General features: G+C 31.1%; 2 protein-coding genes across 3 annotated transcripts in view; both read right to left on the reverse strand.

Moving 5' to 3' along the window:
- Nucleotides 1–892: 892 nt before the first annotated feature.
- On the reverse strand, nucleotides 893–2,004 carry LOC101493786 (uncharacterized). The gene has a single exon (XM_004509624.4). It carries the CDS (start codon nucleotides 1,942–1,944, stop codon nucleotides 1,147–1,149), a length of 798 nt encoding a protein of 265 aa, XP_004509681.1. The 5' UTR covers nucleotides 1,945–2,004; the 3' UTR covers nucleotides 893–1,146.
- Nucleotides 2,005–7,043: 5,039 nt separating this feature from the next.
- The window catches only part of LOC101494415 (kinesin-like protein KIN-14B), a 38,268-nt gene continuing 33,677 nt past the window's right edge, over nucleotides 7,044–11,634 (reverse strand). For both annotated transcript variants that reach the window (XM_004509627.4, XM_004509626.4), the window contains 3 exons: nucleotides 8,181–8,321; nucleotides 7,939–8,097; nucleotides 7,044–7,708 (listed from right to left, as the gene is read on the reverse strand). In XM_004509627.4, the coding sequence (XP_004509684.1) occupies nucleotides 7,253–7,708; nucleotides 7,939–8,097; nucleotides 8,181–8,321 (756 nt within the window). In that variant the 3' untranslated portion in view covers nucleotides 7,044–7,252. The remainder of the gene's footprint in view (nucleotides 7,709–7,938; nucleotides 8,098–8,180; nucleotides 8,322–11,634) is intronic.

Raw genomic sequence — 11,634 nt, forward strand, 5'->3', positions numbered from 1 at the left:
CAAGATAAGATGACACATTATTAATTTATTATTTGTGACATATTATTAATCTATTATTTATTTGAATATATTTATTCAACTACATTAACTTTCATATATTATTTTTTTATGAAATATATTTTAGTTTTTTAATTTCTTTTTTTGTATTAACAATATTTAATTATTTATTATTATTATTATTATTATTATTTTTTTTTTTATTAAATTGAATGAAAAATAAAAATGAATTGTTAAAAAAGTAGAATTGTATTGCTATTTTATCTATAAATATTATGGACGCTTTATTTAGTTTAAGATATCTATTCAACTGCACTATATATTTTTTTTATTAAATATATTTTATTTTTATGTTAAAATTATTATTATTATTATTATTATTATTTATTAAATTGATAATATTTTATTTTGATTAGTGTTATTAATTTTTATTTATTAAATAAAACAAAAAGAAATTATTAACAAAATAAAATTATATTTATATATTTTCAATTTAATATATTTTATTTTATTAATATAATTTTATTTTTTATATTTTTTAAATTAACAATTATTCAATTATTAAAAAAAATTAAATTTAATACATAATTGCATTATCATGATGCGAACTCAATGGTCATATTTATGTGAGTTATTTTAATTACTTTTTTCAAAAAAATGAGTATTTAAATAAAAAAAACCTCATCTTCCTTCTTTAAAGATTAGATGGATATCTAGGCCTAGGCCTTGAATTGAGACGATAACCTAAGGTAAACTTTTGTTCACAACATGAACACTTCATACCCATCTTTATGAGCAAAATCCAAAAACATAGCTTTTGAGCATCATCAAGCTAAAGGAAGTAGAAAACAAACAATACTTCCAACAAAACAAACTGAAGAAAGAAATCAAACCATCAAGAAAAGAAGAATCACATCCTCTCAAGTTACTCATAAGTAAAACATACATTGTCAACTCAATTAGTCCTTAAAAATATGTACAAAACACAATAAGTTGAAGCTACATTGCTAAAATCTGTATCATACAAGCAATGCATATGCCTCTTTCCATACAACATAATAAAAACACATAATCCACAACAAAAGTTCCCCCTTTTCCCTCAAAAATACCCAAAAAGAAACATCACACAAGAAATTAGGGTTTTCGATTTCACTTTTCTATATCCATCTCCAAATCCGATTCACTATCAGGATCAACAAACCCTTTCATTCTTCTCCTATTAGCCACAGTTTTAATCCTCATCCTCTTTCCACCATTACCCCCCAATTCAAAACGACACCGTTCATGAACAGGATACCTCAAAGGCAAACTCATATGATAACAATAATACTCCTCCTTCCCTTCCACTATCGACTCCTGTTCCGGCGGCTTCACCGCCGTACCGTGAAACGTCCTTTTACAATTACTACATCGAAGTGTACAATCTTCATACTTCCTCTCATACTCATGCAAATACCAACAATAAGGACACATAGTCCAAAACGACGCCGTTGAAGCGTTAGTTCCGTTAATCTCGCGTTCGAACCGGTCTAACTGAACCGGGTCTGATAAAACGCACCAAGCTTCACGGACTCGCATTAAGGCTTCTTCGGCGAAAGGGAATTTGTTTTTGTTTGGGTCGAGGAGGCGGACGAGGGTCTTGAACTGCTGACGTGCTAAGTCGCGGTTTGAGGCGTCAGAGGGTTTGAGTTTGAGGATAGAGTAGTGGTCAGTGTGGCTTTTGGTGGGACCCAGTCGGAGAGATGCGGCTTCGAGGACGTCGACGATGGCGAGCATTCGATCGAGTTGGGAGGTGATTTCTGGATCGGATCTTGGACAGCGCTGGATGAAGAGACGGCATCCGCTGAAGATACGGCGGGAAAGAAGCGATACGCCTGGACGGAAAAGAGGGTGGTTGGGTCCTGAGTCGGCGGTGGCTTCTCCGGTTGTGTTGTTATCTGTGTCCATTGTTTGTCTGTCTTTTCGTAACTAGATAGTGTAATAACTTGAATGAGTGTCACGAGTAACGGAGAACGCGGGTTATATACAATTTTTTTTTTCTTACTGTAAAACTTTTTTATTTATTTAAATATCTATTTTATTTTTTAATAAATATTTATTTCGATCTTTTATATTTTTTAATTTATTTTTTGTAATTTATCTTTTGATTTAATAATTATTATTTTTTTAATTATAATATTTTTTAACCTCAAATATTAATATTTATTGATGATTGAGATCGAACTTTCAATTTTTTATTAGTTTATTTTTTAACTTAATATCTCATTTTATTCAAACAAGTGTACTTGAATTTTGATTGTTAAGTGTGTATATTTTACAAAGACGATATAAGAAGATTTTTTTTAAATAGTTAGTCTATTTTTGAGTTAAATTGACGTAATTTAAAATAATACTATAGTGGACATATTAATTTTTGTTATAAGAGATTCTAATGATTAAATATTGATATATATTTTATTTTAATTGTAAAAAAGACTAAAATATTTTATTTATAAAAGATAATATAAAAATAAAAAAAATAAAACGAATATAAAAAAAATTACAAAAGTTATATTTAAATATCTTTTTTATGGAGGAATATTTTGAGGAAGTACAAAGGACAAAACATTTGGAAGAAATACTATGTGTAATGACATCTTAATTCACGGTTTTGTAAATATCTTTAAATTGTAGCTATAAAGTGGAGTTACATGTTAATGTTACGAGTTTTATCGGATGTGGCGTAAAATCATTTTATATTAAAGTTTGAGGTAGCTTGAATATCCATTGTAGTAGAAGCTTAGAGTAAATGTCGTGTTCAAATAAAACTTCCCCACCATCGACGGAGTGATATTCATTTCAACACATATCTTGCAAACCTTTATTTATACATCTATTAAGTGTTGCTATTTACTTTTATTGGTCGACCGGTTGCAGATGTCAATACTTATAGAAAACAATCATTATAAATAATCATATTTAGTTCCAAGAATTGAATCCTACCATGTTGGAATCAAGTTGTTTTTGATACAATACTTATTCATGATGTTTAGATGATAACAGAACAATATATAATAAGAAAACGTTTTATCTTTTGAAGTTTGCTTAAGTGTTTAGAGAATACATTCAATAAAGAAAAGTCAAAAAGAGTAGAGTTCATCTTATAGTGATCATTTAGTCATTATCATCTGATAACGTCAAGCTTTAAAGCACGTTGAAAGACAAAGTCTGTCCGAAGAATATCTTATTATTGAAGATTAAAAAATAGTTAGTTCAACGAAAGAAGTTGAATGAGTGTTTGCGTTTGATAGTTTGCATTTGGTAATGATGTCATCTTATATGTGTAAAATATTTTATGAATATCAAACACACTTTTGAAAGTGTGAGTCTAAGCTCTAAAGTCGAATCACTGATAACGTTTTGAATTAATTAACCATACAATGACAACATTTAAAGTAGAGTCACTTATGCAACTCTAGTGGCTCGATGTCTACAACATCAACTACAATATTTTTAACAACTATCTCTCAACAACTCTTTTCTCAAGTTCTCTAAAAGAACTTCAAATCAAATATTGAAGTTGATGAACATCCATACATAAAACGTAATTATGGTTGGTATGATTAACATTTTCATTACAGTAACGTCTTGACAAAAGTCCTCATGAGACAGTTCCAATGAATGTCTATGGAGAGAAAAAAGAAGAAAATGACATGGAGAATCCAAGATCATAAAGAGAAAAGAAATTGGAAAAATTCAATAGAAAGGAACAATTGGACAAAGCCAATGAGCAAGAGCAAATAAATTGTAAATCATCTCTATGAGAAATAGATTTTGTTATAAATCAACCAGGGAAATTAAATTTATATCCTCCAGTATAAAACTTGGATTTATATAGGATTGAATTGTAATATCCTCTTTTAAAAAATTTAGAATCTTAGATGATTTTGTATCACATCACATACAAACTCACTATTTGATCGTAAATGACTTGATAATGGCAACAATCCTTCATGTAAAAAGGAGTGTCTATAGAGACTTAGAGAATACGCATATTACCTAGCAATGAGGTCTCCAAATTATTGAGAAGACCAAATTGGTGAAGAAGTTTGGCGAGGCTAGTAAAGAAAAGGCGTTGAAGAGCTTGGTGAGACTAGATTAAATAATACACGTTGTATATCCTGAAGAGACTTAGAGAATACTTGTATTCCTTAGCAAGGAAAATTACAAGATTGTCGAGAAGACCAATTGGTGTTGATGTTTGGAGAGACGAATGATACTAAACTCAAGTGGCGAGTGAATTCGGATTTTGAGAAAATCCTGAGACTATACTTCTGGTGGTCTGGAGATACCTTACAAAAATTCTTAGAGAAACAAGAAAAGAATACTTGATGCTTTGAGAGGCGGATAATACTCAACTCATGAAGCGAATGAAGTCATAACTTGTAATTCTAAGGGCCTAGAGAGATTTTACAATACTTAATGTGTTGAGAGAAAGTAAAAGAATACTTAATACCTAGAGAGGTAGATAATACTCAATTCAAAGAGAGAGATGAAGTCGGATCTTAAAGAATCCAAATATTATACTTCTTGGAACGTGAATAGGTCATACAATATTCAATGTCTAGAGAGAGAAGAAAAAAAAACTTAATTTAGAGACTTTAATAACATTCTATATTTACATAGGCAAATTGAACACTGTTAGTTTATAATGGATTGAAGGCATTAATTTGTTAAACATTCTCCTAGTGTTTATTAAATTTGTGATCCCTTCAAATCTTTTAAGTGCATTATTTTTTTAAAGAAATCCTTGTTATTTAACTTTGATTTGTGAGTAACAATCACTTGAATTCAAAGATACACATTTTTTTATTCATATCTTAATTAAAAAAATATGTTTTTCTATAATTTCTTCTATAAATTTATTCTCTTATAGTTATTTTAAAAGTAGTTAAATAAATATGTATTATCGATGTAAATAAATTTTATTGTATTTAATAAAAACTCATCATATTATTTTGCGCGGTTTTGTTTTAACCGCATTTTAAAAAAGTATGTGGAAATTAATTTCCACATACAATACATGTCCTCCTTTTCTGGTTTTATAGTGTCTTTTTCTTAAATATAGGGTATGTGTTCGTTAATGTTTTGTTACTTTTACAACTTTTTGAAATTGAAATGTCATGACAGGACCAAAATAATTTCGTTCAGATAATACTATATTGTGAAATAATATGTAAGATTAAAATAATTTTTGGTTTTATAAAAGTCTAAAATTTTGTTTTAAGTTTATATAAAAAAATTATATTTTTAAATTTTTACAAAATTATTTTATAAGTTGTTTTAGTTCATGGTAGAACAAACCAAACATCCTTCAACTTATAAATTTTTGAATGATATTTTGCATGTTAAGTACATTATTAAAAGTTCATTCACACAAATTTATAATCTATAATTTTGGATGAATTAAATATGAACTTTTTAAATGTCATATGTTCAAGATAAAAGTTCTTAAAATATAAATTTAAAAATTAAATGTTGAATTTATTTTCTATAAAAGAACTTTTTATAATATTGTAAATATGTATATAAAATAATATATTAAAAAATATGTTGATGTTCCAATATGAACTAAAAATGTTTACATAATAATTTTGTAAGAATTATAAATGTGATTTTTTTTAGATGAATTAAAAATAAAATTTCATAATTTTATAAAAACTAAAAATTTATTTAAAACTCTAAAATGTAATAACTTCGTTAAGATATTGGTGTTGATTTTACATAACGTAAAACAATACTCAAACAACATTAAAAAAAAAATACTCAAATAATTTTTTTTTATAAAAATTTAGAATGCAAAACATCACAACAATACTCAAACGAAATAAAACAAACAAGTTAACTGATTTTGGTTAAAATTTGATTGAATCATTGACTTAATTTTAATATTCGTTGATGAAACTAACAGCACACACAATTAATATTTAAGTTAATATTCGAAGTTCCTACAAGAGGGCCATTTTGGAGCATAATAGTTTCATTTTCAATACTATTTTTTATTTAATTTTTAAAAAATATCTCTTTGCGATGAATTTTTTGCACCAGTTGTTGTGGTACAATAATGCTATTAAGGCCTGAATTTATGTTCTCTTGAAGACTACTCATACTCCTTTTATGAGACGCATTTTGTAGAAAATGATAAATAAATATTTATAATTAATATATTTTTAATATTTAAAATATTATAAGAATGGAGATATTTTGTATTTTGAGGAAAATTATACTTCCAATAGCCTCCTCTTCCAAAACTCTTTATTCAATTATTCCGACAAGGATTTCAATTCAAATTTTCCCAAATAATTTATCTTTTATTAAAATTTATTAACCACTCGATTTCAATTAAAATGATATGTGAGTCAACTAAATTTTAATCCAAGTAATAAATTAAAATGTCAAACATGAAATTATTTTAATAGAAGATGTTAATAAATCCAACGGTCGAGACAAAATGTAACACAAATGACTGATTTGAGAAAAAAACTTAAAGAACAGTCCAAACAAAATGTAAAATATTTTTGCCAATTTAAGAACACCATTATTAGATATAGAGTAAAGCTTGTTATAATAGATTTGATTTGAGTATATTTCCGATATAAAAACCCATTTTTAGCACGGTAAGGCAGATAAATTATGGACAAAGATTGCCCAGAGTCGAGGTGTCTTCATCCTATTCACGCAGGCACAACGATAGCCTTTCAATCAAGATTGAAAGGTTAATATTCAAACTCTGTATTATATAAAAATTATAAAATAAAGATAAAACTTACTCTTTTTTTTTAACTAAATGATCGAGGTCCGAATGTGTGAATTCAGGATTCTCTGACTGCCGATAATCTGAATTTATAAATTATATAGCTGTAATTTCTGGTTGCAATTTTCTAATTCTAACAAAACGGAAAGCTGTCAATCGAATTTGGGTGCACTAAACTTGTTCCGCTGTTTGAATTTGGAAAACAGAGATTAAGTCTAATTCAAGGTATTTGGTCAACTGCACATGCCAAAACTGCAAGAAAAAAAAATAACAATAAAATAATTACTACTAAATACATTAACGTGGAGTAACGATTACATCATTGTACACAGATTTTGCCTCCTCAAGAATAAAGAAAACCCTAATTGTGCAACACCACATAACCCAATACTTAAAGAGCATTAGCAATTTAGCATGGCAAACTTCAGGCATACTAGTAAACTGCCATCAAGCTTTCATGGGTCACGTTCTCACATCCTTGAGTGCACCACCTTTTTCAAGTTCATTGACCAAATCTCTAAGAGATGGAACCTTAGTAGCCAAGGTTCTAAATAATCTAGAATATCGGGCCCGAGTGCCATCTGCAGTCCTTGCTAGGGCTAACAGGCTTAGTGCCTCAGGTAGTTCAGAAAATATTTGTTTCATTTCATCCAAGCTCAAATTTTCCAAAACGGATGGTCTAGGGGCAACCCTCACAATTTCACCACCTTTGGGTTCTTGAACTCGAGAATCAGCTTTAATGACTAGTTCTGAATTTGAGTTTGCTCCACATTTTATTATAAATGGTGTGGCGGTGCCTGTATTAAATTGGAGTACATTCCACTGTGTCACATTAATTTCAGATCCAGTGCCTAGATCTGTCGATGGCTTGTGACCATGAGATTGATCTTGAATGCAGTCTTCTTCTTCAGGAATTGGCTGTATCATAACATAATAGAGGATTCAGGCATCACCAAGGAAATCAATCCAAATTATTTTTCATCAGTTTAGGTAGCTTACAAATTCAACTCTAGTCCCAAACATCATAGCAAACACTTGGTGTTGTTTTTTTCAGCAAAATCAGTGCTACTAACTCATAAATACCAGCGAAAGATGGGCAAGATGATTTATGCTAAAAAAGTATACAATAAACCTAACACTCTACATACCTCAACCATATGGCAAGCATTTGCAATGTGGCTCTGAGCACAGGGATGATCAATTTCAAGAAGTGAAGGCATCTGTTCTTTAAGTTCATTAAGAGATGCAAGCAGTGCTCTTTTCTTACTTTTGCTCAAGATGTTCACATTAGATTGTCTTGTTATATCCTGTTTCAATAATACCTTGAATTATTGATATACAATCAGTTCACAAACTTTCAAAAACATATTTGCATAAATAATATTGGAACCTTGATTTGTTTTAATATTCCATCAAGTGAAATGAGAGACGCTAATCGTGCATCTTCAGCTGCAGTAGAAGGATTTGAAATAGGCGAACCCCCATTTTCCAATGTCAATAAAGCTACATCACTTCTCATTTGTTGCAGAATCTGATTATACAAAGAATTAAGAACTTGATATCAACCAATTATGATAAGAAATTCATTAAAAAAAATAAGAGTGCCTTATGACCATTTTCTAAATGATTGAAAAATCAGACTATACCAACTTAGAATTTGGATTAGACCTAACTCAACCCCCAAAAATTAAGCTCAGGGAGTGAGGATTGTCCAAGCTTTATAAGGATAACTCAGGCCTTATCTTTAGTTGAGTGAGATCTCTATACCTCCCCCCATTTGCAGCGAAGGTGGCCACGGTGATGGCAACTAAGGTTTCCAAAAATAACATATACACAGTAGACTTTAGATCACTATTATGTTTGTTTTCTTGTTCATGCCCTTACAACCTAAATCCTATAATTTTAACATGTCATCCCAGAATCAGCAACCTAATGTTACAGACTATGTGTCCAATGACCATATCAAACCACAATAGGTCTTACTGTCCTCACAATAGGCCCTAACATAAAATATGAAAATATAGTATACTAATAATATCTAGATATTATCTTAGCTTATCTTATTATTTCTTATTTTAGAGTATCTTATAATAGCTTCCCAGATTAATTTCTCATCTTATATCTCGGACTCTCAAGATTACTCTCTCCGTCTCATAAAAAGTGTCTCATTTGCAATATTTGTCTCAAAATAATTGTCACTTTAGAATACCAATGAATCATTAATTTTTTTCCCCACTTGTTGAAGTTGTGGGATTTTAGAGAAAATAAGGAGAGAAAATAATAAGGATTTGAATACTATTGATAATAGCTTTATGCTAACTTGATTCCAAAAGACTCAAGACTAATCTCTATTTATAGAGAAACATAGACTAAATCCTAAATCAGAAACAAAAATCATAATAATAATGAGATATTCTAAGATATCTCTATGATTATAAATTGATCCTATGTGTCAAGAATTAGAATAAAATTATATTTATTGAAACTTCAATATATTGGTAATACATCAGATATATTTATACTAGATTACTAAACAACCAAATCCTATGATTACTCATATATAACTAAATCCCTACTAGTACTCCTATATAACTGAATCTCTATTAGTACTCATATATAACTAAATTCCTACTAGTACTCCTATATAACTGAATCCCTATTAGTACTCATATAACTAAATCCCTACTAGTACTCCTATATAACTGAATCCCTATACTTGAGGGATATTAAACAGAAACATATTTTGACACTCCCCCTCAAGCTGGTGAATAGGTGTTCTCCATTCCCAGCTTGAATACAATTCTTTCAAAGTTGCTACTGTTTATCCCTTTAGTTAGAAGATCTGCAAGATTGTCATGGGAGGAATTATATGGAGTACAAATTAGGCCAAAAAGAAATCTCAAGTTGCTGCAATGAAGGCAGCAAAAAGGGACACAATGTGGCTAAGAAATAGAAACCGCAATGAAGGCGGAAAAAGGACCACAATGAAGGTGGCTAAGATTTCACGAAAATGGAAACCGCAATGAAGGTGGCAAAAGGACCACAATTAAGGTGGTTAAGATTTTAGGAAAATAGAAACCACAATAAAGGCGGTAGTTTTATGCGGAAGCAAGGGCCACATGAAAGTGCCATTCGGAAACTCAATGGATCATAGTTTGGGACTCGTCTCATAGCTGTTGACTGGGTACTGAGGATGATGTCGAGCATGTTGACAAACAATCTGATCATGGAGATGATAGTGATACCAATGGTGTCGTAGTAGAAGATGTTCCTTCTAAAGATTGATTTTGACAGGAAGCAGATATTGCAAGAAAGGTTCAAGATGCAAATAGTAAAGCATCTAAGGAGTCTGACAAGGTTTCAGGTGTTTCTAAGTCTGAAACTTCCAGCAGAGCATGGGTGAAAGTAGTAATAGTCAATTTTCACAATCTGAAGACGATAACCAAGCTGAATCTGAAATGGCAAATGAACAAGGTACTAGCGATTCTGGCCCATCTGTTCCCCACCTAATGACCCGGTGATTCTACTCCTGTCACTCAAACACTCCCTCCTCCTATTGACAAAACGTCCAGCCGGCAATGGTACAACACTCCCCCTCAAGTCTATTAGTACTCATATATAACTAAATTCCTACTAGTACTCCTATATAACTGAATCCCTATTAGTACTCATATAACTAAATCCCTACTAGTACTCCTATATAACTGAATCCCTATACTTGAGGGATATTAAACAGAAACATATTTTGACACTCCCCCTCAAGCTGGTGAATAGGTGTTCTCCATTCCCAGCTTGAATACAATTCTTTCAAAGTTGCTACTGTTTATCCCTTTAGTTAGAAGATCTGCAAGATTGTCATGGGAGGAATTATATGGAGTACAAATTAGGCCAAAAAGAAATCTCAAGTTGCTGCAATGAAGGCAGCAAAAAGGGACACAATGTGGCTAAGAAATAGAAACCGCAATGAAGGCGGAAAAAGGACCACAATGAAGGTGGCTAAGATTTCACGAAAATGGAAACCGCAATGAAGGTGGCAAAAGGACCACAATTAAGGTGGTTAAGATTTTAGGAAAATAGAAACCACAATAAAGGCGGTAGTTTTATGCGGAAGCAAGGGCCACATGAAAGTGCCATTCGGAAACTCAATGGATCATAGTTTGGGACTCGTCTCATAGCTGTTGACTGGGTACTGAGGATGATGTCGAGCATGTTGACAAACAATCTGATCATGGAGATGATAGTGATACCAATGGTGTCGTAGTAGAAGATGTTCCTTCTAAAGATGATTTTGACAAGGAAGCAGATATTGCAAGAAAGGTTCAAGATGCAAATAGTAAAGCATCTAAGGAGTCTGACAAGGTTTCAGGTGTTTCTAAGTCTGAAACTTCCAGCAGAGCATGGGTGAAAGTAGTAATAGTCAATTTTCACAATCTGAAGACGATAACCAAGCTGAATCTGAAATGGCAAATGAACAAGGTACTAGCGATTCTGGCCCATCTGTTCCCCACCTAATGACCCGGTGATTCTACTCCTGTCACTCAAACACTCCCTCCTCCTATTGACAAAACGTCCAGCCGGCAATGGTACAACACTCCCCCTCAAGCTAAAGCTTAACTTTAGCTTGCTACAACAAAACAATGTTTCGCTCCACAAAATAATAAAAAAGATGGAAAGGCAACTCAGGGATACATTTGAAGTCGGAGAAAATTGCTATAAATATAGCCTAGCCAGATAGCCTGATTGATCATCAGTCTGAGAGAAATTCATGGCAAGCAATTGAACAAAGCAAGCTCCGTTCTTCTAAAAGACTGCATTTGGAAGCTTCAAAACAATAATATTGGAGA

Source organism: Cicer arietinum, chromosome 7, assembly GCF_000331145.2.
Source record: "Cicer arietinum cultivar CDC Frontier isolate Library 1 chromosome 7, Cicar.CDCFrontier_v2.0, whole genome shotgun sequence".
NCBI classification, from domain to species: Eukaryota; Viridiplantae; Streptophyta; class Magnoliopsida; order Fabales; family Fabaceae; genus Cicer; species Cicer arietinum.

Coding starts and splice junctions, on each gene's coding strand:
- LOC101493786 (XM_004509624.4), bottom strand. CDS start 1,944: ATGGACACAGATAACAACACAACCGGAGAAGCCACCGCCGACTCAGGA.